The 20,745-nt window shown below is 41.3% G+C and overlaps 1 protein-coding gene across 8 annotated transcripts in view; it reads right to left on the bottom strand.

Annotated features, from left to right (window-relative positions):
• The window catches only part of pbx3b (pre-B-cell leukemia homeobox 3b), a 90,725-nt gene that overhangs the window by 16,441 nt on the left and 53,539 nt on the right, over positions 1-20,745 (bottom strand). For all 8 annotated transcript variants that reach the window (XM_084727870.1, XM_084727874.1, XM_084727872.1 and 5 more), the window contains exons 3-5: positions 6,556-6,797; positions 2,697-2,887; positions 1,540-1,675 (exon numbers count right to left, since the gene is read on the bottom strand). In XM_084727870.1, coding sequence (XP_084583996.1) covers positions 1,540-1,675; positions 2,697-2,887; positions 6,556-6,797 — 569 coding nt within the window. The remainder of the gene's footprint in view (positions 1-1,539; positions 1,676-2,696; positions 2,888-6,555; positions 6,798-20,745) is intronic.

Below are 20,745 nucleotides of genomic sequence, written 5' to 3'. Positions count from 1 at the left end.
CTTTGTTAAAACTTTTTAAACATGTGGATGATAATACTTAATTCACAATATTTTGAGATTCATTGAGAAACTATATTTTTTCTTTTATTTATTTGGAAGAAAGTCACATGCAACTTTTTGGAAGCAACATTTTATCTGATACAAAATATGAAAAAATCATGCATCTAATGAAAAAATGAAGTTACTTGAATGACCCAAAATATTGTATAAAAAATTATCCATTAATCATATTAGTTTACTGAATTTAATTCTGTTAAAACAATAATAACCCTTTTTCCAAATAACCCATTTAAAATATGCAACACCATTGTGATAATATATAAAATATCTAATTACATTAAGAAAGATGCTATTTGCACCTGGGATGAAATAGTCAATGTTTCTATTTACACCCGTTTGTATACGGCCAAGAATAGCAGATATGAGCACCCAGGTGACTGTAGCCAACAGTGCTATTTGCACCTGAGGCGTAAATAATCAGTGTGTTTATTTACATCCACATGGCAAAGACAAACCATGATCTCTTCCAAAAGCTCACCAAGTAGTTTTGTTGCCTCAACGTAACCAAACTGTGACTGAAAACTGAAAATAATCTTTTAAAAAATGTCAATAATAAGTCTCACGTGGGTGTAAATACACACTCTGATACCGTAATTCTCGCCAAATAACGTTAATAATTTAATAATAAATGTTGAATATAGCAATGTAAAATATATACAGCATATTTCATACAGATTATATACATTTCAGATTGATTTGAAATGATATGGTTGCATATTTTTTATTACTTTCCCTGTGCCTGCCGTCTCTGTGTCCTGTGCCTGCAATCCTGTTCTCCAAAAGGATGTAAGTGCACTTACGCCCCCAAATAGTTCACTGTGTTCAGTGTTAGGTCTTTTGGTTCTGGTTAGACTTTATATGTGCTTTTTTTTCCATAGAAAGAGCTCATCAAGAGCTTTCATTCGATACAAATAACTCATTCTCGACCAAAATGTCACTTACGCCCCAGTGGTTTTCGCCCCTCGATATATAAAGTGGGAAATCTTTAACTCTAAAATATAACTGTGAATTAGCAGAAGTCCTGCAAGGTCACTTGAACAGAAAACACATAAATAAATACCCAGCATCATCTGGTGTTTTGAAGAAGCACCAGACTTTAACTGCTTTTTCTTAAAGTAATGGATGATGCCATTTTTCTTCCCAGCTTATGACCTGAGCGACTGACCAGGCAACAGAGAGAGCACACATGGTGGATGGGAATGAGAGGGAAAAATGGCAGGGGACCCAGCGTTGGGGCGACTAAGGAAGGACAGCATAGTGCTTTGATTGAGGCCAAGATGATATAGGCCTCCCCTCCCTGTGGCCCTGCTCTGACTGACTGGGACCAGCCTTGACTGAAGCATCATTAGGCAGCCACAATGTCAAGGTTAGCTAAGGACATTGTGTCTTGGTGGTGTGACCTACGGTAACTATCCCTCTAGGCTTTAGCCTTTCCCACCCTGATTACCCACCAGCTACTGTTAGATGAGCACTACCCACCTGGGAAACTGTGATGCTGCACTTCTTGGCCAGCTCCTCTTTAGCCTCCTCGCTCGGGTACGGGTTGCTGAGGTGCGAGTAGAAATATTCGTTCAAAATTTCCGTCGCTTGCTTGCTGAAGTTTCTCCTTTTCCGCCTGAGTGGGGAGCAAAACGAGAGAAAGGCCGAGCGAGCCTATTAGTGGGGACCAGCATTAACTCATCCATTTGGATCGCACAAATTGCACAATCAATCTCACACATAAATGGTGAAAATAATGAGGAATGGGCTCTAAGGGCCCTCAGGAGCAGAATATCGTGTCCTGCTCCAAGAGTCTCGTCAACACACAGAAGACCAGACTCCAACCAATAAACTGACACGCGCACACACACACACACACAAACAAACACAGTCACAAAACACATACAATGTTTAATTTGGTCTGTTGGTCTCCAATCTCCAGTCCAAGCGTGTAATGTGTGGAGTTTAGTGCAGCGGATGGGTGGGCTTTGTGATGGAGCGCAAAGCCCAGTCGGAGTGCATCTCGGTACATTATAGAAATCACGGCATGCACAGTTGAGCATTGTTCCTGAAGTGCCACAGCCCCAGGGATCTCCAGTAGAAACAAGCAAACTCTAACTAGATCTGGGTCCCCTTCCCTCCCAAGGGCACTACTTATCATGTTGTTGAGCATTTGCTTATTTTGCCTTGTTTACCGCGCTTCACACAGGCAGTGGGCAGCAAATGTGCTTCCACTTGGCTTGTTTGGCCCCGAACTTGTGCTGCTCTCCGCAGAGCTCCACACTGCACCACACTGTTAGCGATTAGAGTAATCCACAACACCTGCTGATGACCTCCCCTCCATCCATTACACATGACTCGGTCCCCCATTTCATTTGGTCTTAACTGCTCTCAGGTGTGGGGGCATGATTGTCTTGAAAATGGATAATGCATGGAACATGGACACAATTAAAATCATGCATCTCTGCAGTGCTCATACTGTGTGCTGTGCCAGAAAAGTTGGAGGAAAAACAAACTTCAGACCTGCACACAGGCTAAAAATGACCTCGCCCACTGGATTTGCTTATATGGGTCATACAGAGGCAATAAAAGTTTCTGGATACCAAATGCGCACACATGCATATATACAATAAGTACGACACACACGATCCACTGACCTGGCATCAAGGAATCTGGAGCGCAGGATCATGACAGCCTCACAGGTGCTCTGTTTCAGTTGCATCTGGATGGAGCTGAACTTACGGTGGATGATTCCCACCATGCGCTCAATCTCTTTGGGGGAGATGGGCCGCGTGCGAGACTGTTCCCTCAGCAGGTTCATCACATGGGTAGTGAATTCGTTACATGCCTGCCAAGTGATGAGGAAAGAGACAAAAAGACAACCAACTTGAGTTCAGTAAACGTCCAAAATGACAGTTGAAGGGTTGTAATGGTATGAGATCTTCATGGTCAGAAAATGTCATGGTGTTATGGTTCTACACAGTTATTGTTATTATTATAATCAAATACAGTAAAAGAAACAGAAGACTTGTTTTATCTTGAACATTATAATTTCATGAAATATTATGTCTCTAACAGTACAGGTTCGTTTATGCCTCCTTTGCATATAAATAAGAAGTGTTTTAATCTATGTAACTGTCTCTGACCATGCATCCTTCACATTGGCATGGATGCTGAGCGAAACATCCACCAGAAGGCGTCACTCAAAACTCAAAAGTTACATCAACGAGGAAGAAAAGTCAAAGCAACAACAACAAACATGGCGGCACAGCAGGAGGTTGTAATAATGTTCCTCTTGAGAAAAAGGCAAAAGCGGAGGAAGTGTTGTGGACAGCGGTGGTCTGTGCAGCCATTAAAAACACTGTGACATATGGACAGAGGATTTATAATTTTCATACTACTGTATACCCTGAAACGACGTACCTCTGTAACTAGGATTGGGCGATATGATGGTTTATACCATGTGACAGTGCAAATGTGTCCACTGGTAGAGATTTGTTACTACCGTCTCGCAAGAGTGACAGTTGGTGTGAGTACTGCATCTCTAAACAGGTTAAAAACAGAGCAGGAAGCATCCCAGCCTGACTGGTATTTATTTCCCCCTGTTAAAACCCAAAACACTTGAAAATATTGTTCTCATTTGGAACCTTCCATTTCAAAAGACCGTTCTAACATCTCCCTGGTGGACATTTGGCAATACCATTTTCACCACGGGAACCACCCCTTTGCGCCTCTAGTACGTAGTCGGGGCACGCTGTGTAGAAAATCAGGGTGGGTTTCTCGCATGATCTTGTAATCTTGTGAATCCGGCTGCATCGCAAGGTTTGCAGCGTGACTGGGGCAGCAGGACTGCTTCTACGTTCACACGTGGCATGAGGGCAACAGTTGGTGGCGGTAATGCACCTCTGAGTTGGTTTGCCAGCCACCACCACAGAAGAAGAGAGTAAAAGAAAACATGGAGGGGGAGAGTCAATGTGCGAATACAATCCAAGATGAGAAAGAAGATTTTGAAGGGATGTTCGTGTTACTTTTTTGAGCCTTTTGTTTTTAATTCAAGTGTTGTCTCACGTGAGGCAGTTCGTATAAAAGTTCCACATAAAAAGAAGAAAATAATCAAATATGATGAAGCATGGTACATTATATTTATTTTACATGTTCCTAGTTTAATTTACATAACAATAACTGTATTGTGACGCATACTGTGATATCAGATTACATGATTTTGGCCATATCGTCCACCCCTCGCTGCAACTCTACACAACAGAGAGCTTTTTACAATTTCCAAAAGCCCTTTGACAGATCTTCAAAAGTTGTCTACATTTTTCATATAGCAAATGAGTTCATTACATGCAAGCGTTTTTCGTTAAAAGCTTCGCTGTTTATATATTACTTTGATGACATAATAGGTGAAGTCATCTTTGAATATAAATGCAGATTTGTAATTTGGCCTGGCCCTAATGCAGAGCGAATTTAAACAGCTTTTCGTTAAACCAGTAGTTCATACATGATTAATTAGAATAACTCATTTACGTAGTGCACACTTTAGCTCATTACTCTGAGTAAAATTCGTTAAGTATTTACATTTAGATAATTAAAACCTGGAAACACCCTTAAGAAAGATGCATTTACTCCAGGCGAAGTGTTGTGTGCCCCCGCGTACCCACCTCCTCTCTCAGAGAGCACGGAGTAAATTAGTCTAATTTACCTCACCGGCTTGCTGAGGCATCACTGTTACACCTTCTATTTTCACCCATAATGCCTCTGTGTTTAATGGCAGGCTCAGAGTGCTAGGTGAAGGAGCTGATCATACTTTCATTTAACACAGATGACTAAGGCGCTCCTCTGGATCTCTATAATCAGCTACAACACAGTGAATAATACTGCAATTTTTTTTTCTCCAAGCTAATAACACATTCTCCCCGATCATGCAGATTCTCTGCAATGTTCCAGCTAAAGCAGGAATAAGCTGCTCTGGCTGTTCTGACCCCATGTGAAGTATAAAGTACAACTCATTAGGTGCATTTGAACACATATTGAAATTTCAAATAGGTAGGTGGTCACATGGTTATTTAAAGCTTTTGATGGTGGAAAAAGTATAAAACGTATATTGATACTTTATGTCTTTTCCTTTTTGCATTACAGTGAAGACATGTAGTTTTCTGAACTTATCAGGCTGGTCATGCTGTTCTAGTATTTTACCCACACAGTCATTGCATCCACATTATTTATCAAAAAATTCATTGTGCTGGCTAATAGTTTATGACAGCACTAATATTAATTCTTACAATCTTGTCACAATATCCATATTAGAGTGTTTGGACAACAACATTGTAATATTAGATTTTTTTCCTATTGCTCAGCTCACACTTTATATAATTTAATATACAACAATACATCATATTCTATAGGATCATCAGTAATTGCGAATTTACAGTTATTTTAGAGACAATATGTATATTAAGATATACATATATCATGGCAAAACCTAAAAATATTGAGATATTATTTTTGAGCTACATCGCCCAGTCCTGTCTGCCAGACCTGCAGATCATGTCTGTGTTGTGTCTGTTGGCACAGAACAACATCTGTCTGTCAGCACAATGTCCAAATAAATCAGGTTGAATATGTGGACACCTGACGACGACCCCTCCTCCATGTTGACTTCAACATCTGAACATCTGGCTGAGAGATTTTTGGACGTCTGTGGATGTGGGAGGATGGTGTAGAAAATCTACTTGTTATTATTGGAATATTTTTCATTTGTGATTAAACAAATTCATAATATGTATAGTATACTAACAACATTTTTATTGCTTTAAGTGGATGCACAAGAGAGGTGCTAAATTAGGGCGAAATTAGGGTTTAATGCTACTGTTGATGTCAACATTGGACATTTATAAGACACCATAAAAAGACCTTTCATTCAAGATGTCAAAAGATGTCTTTTGGATGTGCTCAGTGGGTAACAGCTAGCAGGAAAACTCACCAATTCCTTTAATAATCACGTATGTCTCTGAGTTTAAACATGGTTGGAAACATTTGTGATAATTTAAGTACAAAACTCAACAATATTAGTTGTCAAGTATTAAATTAACCAGCAAATTATTTTGATAATCCATTATCAATTTATTATTTTTTAAAGAAATATTCTCTCATTCCTACTAATTATGAATGAGTTGCTACCATTTAGAGCTGCAACGATTAACCGATTATTAATTGATTATTAAATTAATCAGCAACTATTTTGATAAGGAAAACAAGTCTGTGATTTCAGCTTCTTAAATGTGAATATTTTCTGCTTTCTTTACTCCTCTATCACAGTACGCTGGAGGACGTCCTGATGAGAAACACTGATCATTGTTTTTCTGACATTTTATAGATCAAAGAACCAATTAATCGATTAACTGAGAAAACTTAGTTAGTTGCAGGCCTACAAAATATACAACAAACATCTGCTGTTTTTAGATATTTTAATGCAGATCTGTTACATACGACACGTTTGAGACTCCTCCCCACCTGTTCGTATTTCTCCAGCTCTGTGTGGTAGATCTGTCTGATCTGGGTGAGTTTGGCTCTATAGTCGGAATGTTCGATGGAGTTGTCGCCCGCCCCGCCCGAGGCCGCGGCTGCAGCTGCGGCGGCAGCAGACCCGCCACCTTTCTCCGGTCCCGCCACTCCCTCTGCCAGCAGCATGTTGTCTAAACGCATGAGCTGGGGGTCTGGGGGGTCTTCCTCCTGGGCACCGCGGATGCTGAGACCTGCAGCAACACAGACGGGGACAGAGGGTCAGCCGACGGCATCCAGGGAAAAACAAAATCATCCTAATATATGATGAAACAGATCAGATCGGCCCAGACTGAATTGTTGAATGCAATTAAAAGCATTATGTCTGCAGCGTAGTCTGCTATAGTGTGATGTTTCCCCTGCAGGTATGAACCGGGTGCCTCCTGTGTATGTGCTGTGTTCCTGTCGCCCATGTCTATGCCTGTTCTCTTTTATTTACACACTGCGCTGCACACTGTGTGTACGGGAAGGCTGACATGACAGCAACATCCATAAACTGACAAATGCTCAATGGTGAAGTGGCACTTCTACTCTGTGAAAGGATGCTAAACAGAAAACTATACCTCGAGTGAGTGTCTCTGTCTTTGACACAGTGAATGCTGGGAACTCCAAAAAGTAGCTGCTGTTTTCTTCATTTCTGTTTGCTTATAAGGTTTGAATCTTGTATTATTTCACATCCCTGATTCTGCAATATTTAAGAACCAATACAAATGTGCTGAAAAAGAATTGGTCCCACACTACAGTAGGTCTAGCCTTGTTATAAATTATGTATAAATGAATTTAGAATTAGGTTATTAATTAGGGTGGAAACAATTTATAAATCATTAATAAACAAGTTATATAAGTTTTCATACATCGATGTCGGCTCACTATTTGGCGAGACTCAGTAACTGCTTAGTACTAATTAATCTTACTAATGAGATTCTACACCTGTATCAGTCTATATATGTATTGGTGCATATATATTATATATTACAGAACATAATGCAGATTGTTTTGATTTTGTTGTTGTTTTATAGGCAGCACTTTATGCATATCTGATCCTTTTTCCTAAATCAATTTGTTTTATTTACTTTTTTCCCATTTATAGCTATTCATAAACATAAAAATAACTAGTGAGAGTTTACTTTTTTTGCAACGGTCCCAAATATCGGTTGGGTCCTACTGTTGAGTGCAAAAAACATCTCTATTTAAAATGAGGTAAGAGAATCCTTTATTAGTTGCACAATGAAATCTGCAGTGTTACAGCAACGAAGGGGACTGAAAAAATAGAAAGAAGCATCAATGACGAGCAATAAATAATAAATATGTAGCAATATAAACAAGAGGAAATACAAAAAATAGTACTATTTATAGTATTACTGCCATTTCTAACTGCCAAAGTGAGCCATGTTGTTAAATGTAAAGCAGGTATACAATGTCGCAAAAGCCAAAGTGTATGAATCTTGTAATTTGATGCCAAGCGAAACTTTTTGACTATTAAGATATGCTGATGGTGTTTAAATGCCAGTAACACATATGCAATAATGGTGGCAGGTATAAATGCCACTGATGGAGAAGACAAAGGCTGTGGGCTCGTTACTTTGCAAGCAACAGGTCACTGTTTATCTATGTGTTTTAACAGGCTTATTAATGATTCATAAAGTGTTTATAGCCTAATTAATTACCTAATTACAATCCATTTCTAAATCATTTATTAGTGTGGTCTTATTGTAAAGTGGTACCTAAGAATCGCAGAATGGAAAAATAAGTGCAGAGTGAATTTTATGCAAAGTGCTCATTCATGAATTCTGTTTTTGTTTATTTTCTGACAGCGTGTTGTAGTCACCCAGCAGATAGCTTACATGCACACCTTGATGCATTGGCAATGCAGCCACAATACCAGGCTTTACAGAGAATAAACAAACAAACAAAAAAAACCCGACTGTGGGTCAGAATTACAACAAAAACAAGCCAGAGCAATCCACTCTAATAAGTGGATAAAAATGTGGCTCAATGGGCAGTAAATACTGAGTGGCTACTCGAACGTTATGATTACCAGAGTTGTTTCAATTCAATAATCCCTCCCGCAATTCAGGGATTTTCAACAGCTCATTACAGCTTCATTAAGATATGGCCAGCCTCTGGATTCTAAATAAGAAGATTAGTGGCTCTATTGTGTCAGCCAGTAGGCATGCAATCAGAGGAGCCCTTTTACCACGCTTTGACCGACTGACCCTGCACACCATCCGCAGGAGTAAATACTAGAAAGAAAACACCCCTTTTCTTCTTTCAATAAACACATTCCTGAATAAAAAAAATTAGGAAACACACCATATTGTAGCCTCTGATATTTTCACCTCTGTTGGTGTTTTGTTCGGCTGCAGTGCCACTGAAAAACAAATTTGCCTCTATTTATGGATCGGCTGGCTTTGAGTCTTTTAGGTGTAATGGTGTGAGAGGAGTGGATGAATGTGGCTATTTGTGTTGGAGACATTGAGATGCTGGACAAGGCTCCATCAGGCTTGCAGAGAGCCAAGCCATCCATGTGGACAATATGCCGCTGCTCCACTAACCCTCATCCACATCACGCTGCATCTGCAACAACTCCACCCAAAGCTCTCGTTCTGGACAGGCTCGACTGTTTCTATTCCAGTTTGTGCAGCATGAAACAAAATGGCACATGATTCAAAACGTTGACCGACCAGATGCCTGGCTGCATATCTCAACATGCTCTAATAGCTGGTGGTTTGTCTGCCACTGCAGCTCATATTTTCCTAATTCAGTATTTACTCCCACTCTCTGATTCCACACCAGCTCAGCAGGCTGCGCTTTCCTTTGTGCTGCAGGTGGTGGTAAGCAGGTAGACATGTTTTTCATGTCAGGTATATTAAATAGAACTCTGGGATGCAGCGAACATCCCTCACCAAAGAAAAATGCCGCTCTTTCCAAAGCAACCAAACTCCATTTACAAAAAGAGTAATTTTACCACACATAACACCCAAGTTGCTGATTTACCACTGCCTTAATCTTTTTGTTTATTTGTGTTATTGTGTGACTTTGGTGAATCTTAAAAACACAATTACACAAACTAACTAACTGATCAAGGCTGCAGTAAAGCTGCAACTCCTGTCTTCTGCAAGGCAGAATTATCCTTTTTGTCAAAGGAGTCTGGTGGCTTTGGAGAGAGAGCTATTTGGTTTATATACTATATTCACTTATTATATATATTTATATTTATTTGTTTTTCTGAGGGTAAACTGTTGTTATATGAGCCAAATATTGCTCTCACCAAAGCCACCAGACTCCATTGACAAAACAGTAATTTTATCTAATAATAATTCTTGTTTACCGCCATGCTGATTGATTGGTTTGATTGGAATCTGGATGCTTTGGGCAGCAGATTGAGGATATTTGGCTTATATAACGGCAGTTTCCTGTCTAAAAAGGCTGTCAGACAGCAAGATGAAGTGATGAAAATATTTTAAATGTAAACTTAACTGATATCTGACAGGTTTAACTGTTTCTATTCCAGGTTGTGCAGAACGAAACAAAATGGCACACGACTCAAACGTTGACCGACCAGATGCCTGGCTGCGTATCTCAACATGCTCTAATAGCTGGTGGTTTGTCTGCCACTACAGCTCAAGTTTTCCTAATTCAGTATTTACTCCCACTCTCTGATTCCACACCAGCTCAGTGGGCTGCACTTTCCTTTGTGCTGCGGGTGGTGGTAAGTAGGTAGGCATGTTTTTCATGTCAGGTATATTAAATATAACTCTGGGACGCCGCGTACATTTCCACACCAAACCCAGTTGTCACTTTCACTCCACTCACTCTATATCCAGGGGAAATGCAGCTGGGGGAATTTACAGGGCTTTTCAGCTAAATGGGCATAAATCACTGGTTTCATTCAAACTAAATAATCACAGGCCATAAACAGCTACCAGTCTCTTACCATATATTACCACAAAGTTCCTGTGTGCAATAATGTGGCCATTCACAGCAAAGGAAAACAGAGCGAGGCATTAGAAAGTGACATGTAATCCTGTTAGTCTGCTGACATGTGGAGTGGCCGTGACATTTTTATCATACGTGTCCATTTCTATTTGGGAAATCAGCAGGATAAAAATGATTACTGCGCTGCCCTGAGAAACACACACGGCCCTGCAGGAGTCCACCAGGGTGTATTTGTGCCACAGCAGCTCCAACTGGCCATTCATAACACATGTTGTGAGGGATGACGCGTCTGTCTGAGACAACTAAAAATCTTAAAAAAAAAAAAAAAAAAAAGAAAGAAAAAATAGCCAATAAAGGAGCAATATGTAACACTTGCACATCCAAAAATGAGCACAGCAGAGCAAACAGCAAGTTGGAGTCATACGCTGTAAAAAAAAATCTCAGCACAACTGCCTTCACTAGATTTTTGAGTTTTGAATTTTGAAATTAACTCAACAAAGTTTTGCCAACATATAATCTTTTGTTGAGATATTTTACTTTACGTTTTTGGATAAACTCGAGTCTTTGAGTTTTAAAAAGCCCCAGAATTGTATTCCATTAACCGTTATTCATCTTCACTTTCTAAAAAAGTTCAAAAGTTCAGCCTGTTATCCTGAAAACAAAAGCCCACTGCTCTGAAAATACACACTCTGGAGTCTGACTTCAGTGGCTGCCTGCCTTCTGCCTGCCAGACTCCATTAACATTTTGCTTAAGTTACAAATATCTACTCCTTCTAAAAGATTATTAATGATTTCTTATGACTCATAAACATACACTAAATCTTTCAGAACATTCAGTATTAATTTGAGCTCTGATTAAGGTGAATCAGGCAAACAGAAATAGTTATTCCAGAAGACACCGCAGCTGTAGCTTTGTTGTCAGAGAAGCAAGTATTTCAACTTGGAATGTTTCCTTAAATTATGAATTTTATGATTTATTTCAGTAAATATATTACAGATTTCCGGTTTAAAAACAGGTGCAGTGTATCTCTGTCTCTCTTCCCGTGCACCTTTTGTTGGAGGAGCTAAAAGATTGCGGATTCACTGTCTAAGCTCAGCATCATCACACAACTTCCACAAAATAGGCTCGAGCAAGATAATATCTTTAATTTGCTGTGCGGTTGACAAATCTGTATAGTAACTTGCAAAGCCACCAGTCACATTCTAGCACTGCGATGCTGCTCTGCCTGCTCAAATCCTTATCCTGTTTTTGTCTGATGATATGGGTATTAAAACAAGTTTGGGCACCCGAGTTTAGCTCTAATCCACCTCCACAGTCAAAGAGGGATTAATCTCAGTGCAAAAAGGGAAAGTGCGGGAGTCGTGTCACCTTGGTGAAGCAAGCCTGCGAGCAATGGGAACTTAAGAATGAAAAATCTATATATGGTCTGGTTATTATTTCACCTAACTCTGATGATGCCGGCTCACTTAATTACCACACTGAATTTAATGATGTAAAAGGAAAAAAAGAAACTGAAATTGTTATAATAATGTAACGTGTCCTTAATCTGCCTCATTTGTCATTCAACAATACAGGTGGAGTAGCTGGGGAAAAAGCACTTGCCTATATGATTGTTCCTCATTTCTCCTCTGTGACGGAGACAAAAGGAGACACTGTGATTAATCCATCCCTATCAGTCAGGGGTGGTTCTCCTTTTCATTTTTTACAGGTTTCACCGTCCGTATCAGATCCGAGGAAGTAACAAATTTGACAGATAAAGACAATGCAGCCCTTTTCTCTCATATACTCTCCCCTGTTCTCTGTTTATAATCATTTCCGGTCCTGGGCTGTTGTCTCGTACATCATTCCCTGCTTGAAGCCCTGACAGTGATCTGAGCACTGCCTCGGGCCGCTCTCCTTTCCTCCCACCTCTTTTTCCCCCTGTGCCCTCTTTTATTCTGTGGGCTTAGCTGACCTTTGGCCCGCTGCTTGTTTACTCTCATCACTGAAGTGTGAGCAGGAGAGCCATAAAGGCAGAGCCCTGCTGGGTTAATGTGGCCTGCTGAAGAGGGAAGGGGTGGCTCTGGGCTTCTCCTCCACCTCATTCTGCTGCACTGACTGCACTGTCAGACGCCAGACAATGCACTGGAAGAGTTGCGCCTCTTGCAGATATAAAGGCAGAGCTTTTTTTTTTTTTCATGTAATATTTGTTTGCAATAACTTTTTTTTCTGAGATGGCAAAATGTTTTGTGCTGTTTGCAGAATGTGCATTGCAGTAAAGTGGCCCTGACTGTGTTTAAAGGGATGGTTTGGATTTTCTGAAGTGGGATGGTGTGAATACTAATCAGTGGATTACCTACAGTTGATGGTGGTCTTCACGTCCCTAATTTGGAGAAGCAAAAGGAGTGCTGGTGCAGCAAGCTAAGAAGCTAAACAATGTACTGCTGTGGATCGTACACTACAACGCTATATTGAGAATATCGCTGTTTTACCTTGTCATCAGACATCTCTTTCTGATGGGAAACAGCTGTTATATAAGCCAAATATCGCTCTTTTCTAAAACCACCAAACTACATTGAGTAATTTAGAGTCGAGGATTGCTGGTTAACCGCTGCCTTGATCGGTTAGTTTGTTATTGTGTGACACTGTTGAACCCAAAGTAATCTTTTAAAACTCAGACGTCACCAAACCACAGAAACAAACAAACCAATAGAAGCAGTGGTACATCAGCAACTCTCATGTCCTGCAAAGTAAAATCACTGTTTTTGCATAAGAAGTCAGGTGGCTTTGGAGTGAGCGATACTTGGCTTAAGGGAAACTACCGTTATCCCTTTGGAAAAGGTTGACTGCAAGGTTAAGCGGTGAAAATATATAAAATATAGCATACACTTAAACTGATATAACTGATTTTTTTTAGGCGGCTAAAATGCCTTTTGCTGCTGACCCTTTCTACATCAGTACATTGCTTAGCTTCCCACACCGGTGCTTCCTGCTGCGTCTTCTAACTCCTGCTGACTCCAAACTATCCCTTAAACTGCATTTGATGATGCACACTGTGACTGTGTTACTTCCACCAGTGTTTCCAAAACATCCTGTTCATTACAAGTAACCCTGACCTCCTGCAGCTCCTCTGCTCGCCAGTGCCTCCAGTGAACGGCTCCGGCCACATATCGACACTCTGTTCATCTAATTGCATTGATCCGCAAAGGTCTCCCAAAGCTAACTAATCGAAACAGAATTTATTTTCTGTCAATATTTGCAAAGGTCATCTCTCTTAAAGCCGCGGAGTAGACGGTGTGAGCAGAGAGGCGGCTCGGGAGAGGAGGAGGAGGAGGAGGAGGAGGAGGAGGACCGTGGCATCTAGCCTGTTACTGAGGCTCGTCCAAGGTGAGCTTTAACTCTGGCTTGGCACTCAGGATCCAAGGCTTCTAATCCACCGTGTTATTAAAACCCGCTGCCAAAGCAACACACTAGAGACTACAGAGGGCTTAGAGTATCCATTTCACAAAGAGGCCAGTGTCACTACAGCCGCGTTCCACGTCTCCTTTGACTTCATATCATCTCCTTTGTCGTGGCGCCTGGATCAGTGACTTTCAGCTCCACGAGCAGGGAGCTGGATCAAATTACCATTGAAAATCTTTTGTTCTGACAAATGAAACATAAGGATCCTCTTTCATCGATGTTCTTAAAGGCTTTTTTAAGCTTGGCCTACATCCACATGGCACAAAGAATCTGAGAGAATGCCTGCGGGCTCTCTCTAGCATGTACAGTAATTAACATGCCATTAACACATTAATACACATTAACTATTCCCAATGTTAATGGCAGAGTAATTACCATACCTGATACCACACGGTGGGGAAGCCACAGCACATTTGCCACTTTGTGTTTCACTTTTCTTTGTTGAATGAGTTGAAAAAGAAGAATATGGGGGAAGATTCTGCTCCCCCCTCCACACAGAACGTACCAGTGTCTGTGCATGTAGCAGCAGTATAAAGCAACTCACCTGAGCCAAAAGGTGAGAACTACTTACACACATTAAAGAGATACTTCAGATCTTTTTGAGGTGGAGTTGTATGATTTATTTTTTCATGGTCAGTGTAAGACTGATGACAGTTTGGAGAAGCAGCAAAATAAATTTTACACTTAAAACACACACCGACTCACATATCTAAGCGCAATACAACCTTTATTATTTCTATATATTTATTTTTACAAAACTATGCAGCCTTTTCTTATTTACTTACTATTATTTTTGTTACTTATCTTACTGATTTTGTTGTAATGGAGCATCCCAACCATAATTTTTCATACATTTGTGCTTGTATAACAGGTGTGACAATAAAGATCTTAATCTTGAATAAAAAAAATAATCAAATGTACGCTATAGTTCATAGCAAACTTTTTAAAACACTGCCGTCTTCTGTGAAGTAAAATTGCCTTTTTTGTCAAAGGAATTTTGTGGCTTTGGAGTGAGCAATATTTGCCTTTTAGAAAAAAGTGGTAAAGTGGTTGAAAATATTACAAATATACACTTAAACTGATTAGTTTTGTATACCAGGACTGCTTCTGCTTCTCTAAACTGGCTCTCTACTGGATTTAAAACCCTGACTACGGATAAGCACGTCATACAACACCACTTCAGAAACTATCCCTGTAATGTAGCTGTTCTGATTTACCAAAAAAAAAAAAAAAACAGCTGAAAGGCAGAAAGTTCTCATTGTAAGGCTCTGAGGACTGGCTTTAGAGGTGAGGCTGAAATACTGGAGGGGACAGAGAGTCTGGTGATTAAATGCAGAGTAAAAGGAGGCAGGGAACGGGCCCTAAACTGGGGAATCCCTGTCTAGAATGATGATGTATTTCCTCCCAGTGCGGTGAGTGATAAGCTAATCAGCCGCGCTGACAGTGAAGTGTTACAGCCCCTCAGTGCTGGGTCAAGACTTCTCCCATCATACACCACCAGCACACACTAAACAGACAGCGCATGGAGGTGGTGGTGGGGGTGACAAAAAGTGGCTCTGGTCAGAAAAGAAGATCTCTGTCAGTTCAGGTAGCCTTTGTCCCTCGATGATGATGATCCCCCCCACCCCCCCCCACCCCCTCACCCCGCCTGCTCCCAAAAGAGGCGGAGGCTGTGACAGTGGGGGCGAGGGGCGTGAGGGGAGGGGGGGGGGGCTTGCCACTCTCGACCCACGACTCCAAGACACGCGGGGGAGCGGGGGTGGGCAAAGGGGGTGGGAAAAGACAACCCAAACAAACATCTTGAAGACATTTTGCCAAGCACACCAAAATTAATCACTGTCCCATGGTGGCACTGACATTTGTGGGAAGTGACACACAACATGACAGACTAGAGGGAGAGGATGAAAGGAGGGTGAGGGGGGTGGGGGCGGGGGCTGGGTAAACAAGAGCCACTGTCACTCGCCGCGATCATGTGTGCATGTGTGTGTGATGTGTGTGTGTTTATATGTGAGCGCCCGCTTTGTTTCCTGCCCTCTAAGACTCGATGTGGGCACACGGCCAAGTGGTGTAGTGATGGCTGACCAGGCCTGGCGGTGGCGGCCGCATGCAGCGGTTGGGGAGACCGGCCAAATGAGTGGACAGGACCTCCGCTACAGATCAGCACACTGACTGACCCTACAGGACACATACAGCATGGGGCTCCGACGTAGGGCTCACATGGTTCACATGGTCTGCTGGTCACAGAATGAGCCGCGATCACTGACACATTTGTGTGCAGTAAAAGGGACAGTTCACCCCAAATTCCAAAATAATCAAAAATATACATTTTGCCTCTGTCCTTCCATGCTATTTATCCATCTAAATTATGCTGGGGTGACATGTGCATATATTTGAACTAGACGGCACTCAGCTTGTGGTGCTAAAAATGCAATAAAAGAAAAAAAAAAAAAATCAACTTCAAGAGCTCAACAGCAATTTCTCTTTCCAGAGATCATGAGCTGGTTAATCAAGATAATCCACACACCTTGTTGTGAGCAGTTTCAAGCAGGAAGAATTTTCTTTATCCTGAACTACACACACCAACAGTTTTAACACCAAAATTAGCATGTATTTGTTTTTTTGCTTTGTTTTTTAATGCAGCTACACCAGCTAAAAACCTGCTAAAAGTATGTGACTGGCTACTTTCCCATTGAAACAAGATTTTAAAAGTCTCTGTGTGTTCAGCTCTCCATATTTCTGTTGCTTCTAACTGAATCTCTGTGGTTTAAACAAAATACAGAGGGACTTTTACTGTGAAATTTTACAGCCGCTCAAGTCAAGATGAGCATGTGTCAGTTAAATACACACCTGCAGGTCCAAACTGTGCCATGCTGAGCTTACGCGAGCCGAGTCAAGCCAAGCAGCACGTGTATGGATGGAAAAGGGGAAAAAGAGTTGCAGTTACAAGCCTTCATTGCCTCCACTAAAAAAGGGTGTCTAGTTTCCATCACTGGCAAATGGAGCTGGAGCCGATACGAACCTGTAACTGCAACAACGTCATTCGATCTGGAAAATGAATGCTGATAGTACCCTTTCCCAATAAAGACAGAAGTCAGATGTTAGTGGGTTTTCTGCCCAGTGTAAAAGGGGATTGAAATTTACATTCCACAGTGTCATGAGCACAAACCTCTCCTCCATGAGTAGATGCACACTTCCTTCTGCACTGTGTTGCAGTAGGTGGGTGTAATTCAGTGGAAAGGAAATAATTCCTACATGAGAATGCTCACAACATGGTCTGTGTATTATCTTGGGCATCCGGGTCATGATCTCTGGAAAGAGACATGCCATCTAGTTCCATTTTATTTGACAGGAGTCAGACATCTCTACAGCCACACCAAAACAATCAAGAGTAATAAATAGCACTACAGGCCAGAGGAAAAATAAGTATTTTTGATATTAAGGTCAACTGTCCCTTTAAGGCAGACACCCCAAATCTAAGATGGACATTAAGGTAAATATACTCAGAAGAGTCAAAGCATATTTTAATCTGTGCAGTACTTGGAGTTTAGAGCATATGAGACAGTTATTGTGTCTTGTGTTTCAATATTTCATTTTATCCCCCTATATTGTGTTAGCATGTTCTGCTTATTTCTTTTCTTCACTTTCATTTTATATTTCATGTATTGATGGTCTAGCTGCTAGCCTCAATTTGCTGCAAAGGTAGGCTGATTTGTTATTCAGACCCCAAGCAAATAATGCAAATGTGGCACTGAAAGCCACTTATGAAATACCCAAAGGCAACTAATCACTCCTCCTCTCGTTCCAGCCTTTCTGCAGCCTCCTAATTAGAAGATGGAGATTGCATGAAACCAGGTCACACAGCAGGTCTTGTACACACCGATAACCAGGCAAATATGCAGACAAAACTTCATCCCGACACCAAGCCAAGCATGCATTATTTTAAAGGCTAGAGGTGAAAAAATAATGCTATTCAGGTTATTAATCCCATATATTTCACTGTATGCTCCCGAAGAAAGGATTTAGGCTTGAAGCATTTTGTGTATGTGTTCTGTATTTGTGTATGTGTGTATCTGTGCACATGCATACACTCATGTCTGCATGTGTGCATGTGAAGGCTACATGCTCGCATAAACAAAGAAACGGCATTGGTAGCATACAGCCAACCATGATCCACTGCCAGAGAGATTATTCTTTGCAGTGGCATTTCTGCAAGAGAGTTGACAGTCCATCATTTAGATTTTGCAGTGTATCCACGAAAAGGCTGCATTGCCTGAAGCAGAAGGAGCTGCTCTTTCCTTCAGTGTCTTTTATAGAAGAGAATTCAGCTCCAAATTGTGAAGCCAGAATCCTTTGCTAGCTGTGCTATATAGCGTGTGAGGACTCTGCTACGAGGCAACTGAGGTTACGACACTGGAATAAGGCTGCGCTTGACGTGCTGATTCTCAGAGCGTCTCTTGGTGAGGACTGATAAAGCTCACAAAAACACATCCACCTCCAGTGTCTTTGGGCTGAACGCATGCACCTGAACAGGAGCAATGCCTCTGCAAGCACCCTGAGCCTGATGTTGCAGGTTACTGCTGGGTCTGCAGAGTGCAGTGTGAGGAGTGGACAGGCAGATCAGGTCCAGGCCAAACAACAGCTTGTGACAGAAGCAGGCCAAAGAGGATGTTGAGACACGCAGAGACTTAACAGGCAGCCGGCCTGCCATCCACTCTTTTTCAGCTCTCCTTATACTCAACACATCACTTCTGATCCATCTTAAGTGTCTCTCAAAGAACATCTCTGCAGCACAACAATATTTAATTTAAATAGCCTCTGTGTAAGAATTAGTGGCATCTAGCGGTGACCTTGCAGACACTGAACCCCCTTGTCTCCCCTGTCAAATATATAAAACCTGGTGGACACAAAACTTGTGCAAAACGCACAAGTCTCCATCTAGAGCCAGTGTTTGGTTTCTACAATCTGGGCTACTGCAGAAACTAGGGTTGGGATAATACACTTAAATCCCAATTTGATACTTGAGTGCTGATTTGATGTGTATTGTGCTTCTCAAGTATTGCAATTCTAGTAATATTGCGATTCAATATTAAGATTTATTGGCATTTTTATTTGCTTTTATAACACTGAGACCATGGGAAAAAGTTGAATGATACACTTGTAGAGACTGTATGTCATGAGTCACACTTCCAAACACACGGCACGTCACATCTCGGTCAGTCTGTCTGAGATTTATTTCACCAGCACTATTGCTTTTCTATTTATAAAAATAGTAAAAAGTAGCAAACTGTTCCTGAATCAATTCTGCCATCAGAAAACAGACTCAGGAATCTTTAAAAAAAAAAAATAGAATGATGAATCACGCCCTCTGTAGATATAAACAGCTAATTTTCAGCAGTAAACAGCTCATTTTCAGGTGATTAAATGTATGAAAACATCCTTAACTAAATATTATATTGCATTTCTGCCTGCCATCCACTCTTTTTCAGCCCTCCTTATACTCAACACATCACTTTGAATCCATCATAAGTGTCTCTCAAAGAACATGGCAAGAATAGAGCTTCACATTACCATAAGAAAGGAGAGAAGTAACTGCGGAGTTCTCAAAGTAAATGAGTGAATGATCACTGGGAGAATATCATCTCCCTCATTTCATTTGACCAGCTAAATCGCTCTATTGTACACCTACGGATGATACTCCACCTTTTTTTGTTGCATGATACCCTGCGAACAAGGTAGCAAAAAAGGTTATTTGGCGCTAATTATTCCCAGCATGTACTTTACACACCATTTAATGAGTTAGACTGGAGGCATGGCCATTGGCTGTGACTTGCTCGCCCAGTTATCCAAGATGAACCGTGCAATCTCCCTCACGTCACCCCTGTCATGTGTACCGAGTCCCCCTCCGCATCCAATTCCCTGCTAGGGCTTCACTGGAGCAGAGACAAGGCGCCACTGAAGCAACACAACGGCTCCCGTAGCGTCTCCTCACACCGGTGAGGGAGGGGTTGGAGGGGTGGGGGGTAGAGCTGGGAGCTCACTCTCATAATTACAATAATTAACAGTTGCAGATTTAATTGGAAGGGAAGGCATTAACAGGAGGAACATTGTGGCGGCGCGTGCAGAGGGAACCTTTGCTGCAAGAAGCTTTTGTCTTCTCTGTACCTAATGGTGCCTTGGCTGCGGTTGGCGAGTGCTGACACAACACAACACAACACAAACCAAGCTGAGGGTTCAGACGGTGGGGCTTGTCAGGACTCAGACTGGAGGCAGATAATTAGGTGCCAGGTTAATGAGAGCACAGGCTCTTGATGGCATTTGGTTACTGTATGTGGGCAATTAATGACTTTGTTTTTGTGTTTTTATTGCCCACTTGAGTGGAAAACATAATACATTATTCACCTCAGGCCTGTGCGTGTGGCGTTTGATGGAGTAGCAGCGACTCTGGCTAAAGATTCTGTTTCATTCAGTGTGGTGAATGATTAAAGGGACAGTCAACCTCAAAATCAAAAGCGCTCTTCATATAGATTGTTCTGGTGTGAGCAGTGGAGTTCTGGAGATATCAGCCACAGAGATGTCTGCCTTCTCTCTAGTATACTGAAACTACATGAAAAAATACTTTTGCAAAACTTAACGGCATTGCCTCTTCCCAAAAATCATGATCTGGTAACTTAAGGTAATCCACAGACCTTTCTGTGTGCCAGTTTCATGTGTGAACTATTTTCTGACAACCAAACTGCATCCACCAACTGAATCACTGCACT

The sequence above is a fragment of the Lutjanus erythropterus genome, chromosome 10 (assembly GCF_056507025.1).
Source record: "Lutjanus erythropterus isolate fLutEry1 chromosome 10, fLutEry1.hap2, whole genome shotgun sequence".
Lineage (NCBI taxonomy): Eukaryota > Metazoa > Chordata > Actinopteri > Lutjaniformes > Lutjanidae > Lutjanus > Lutjanus erythropterus.
The sequence above is the reverse complement of the archived record's forward strand: the minus strand, read 5'-3'. Positions and strand labels throughout refer to the sequence as shown.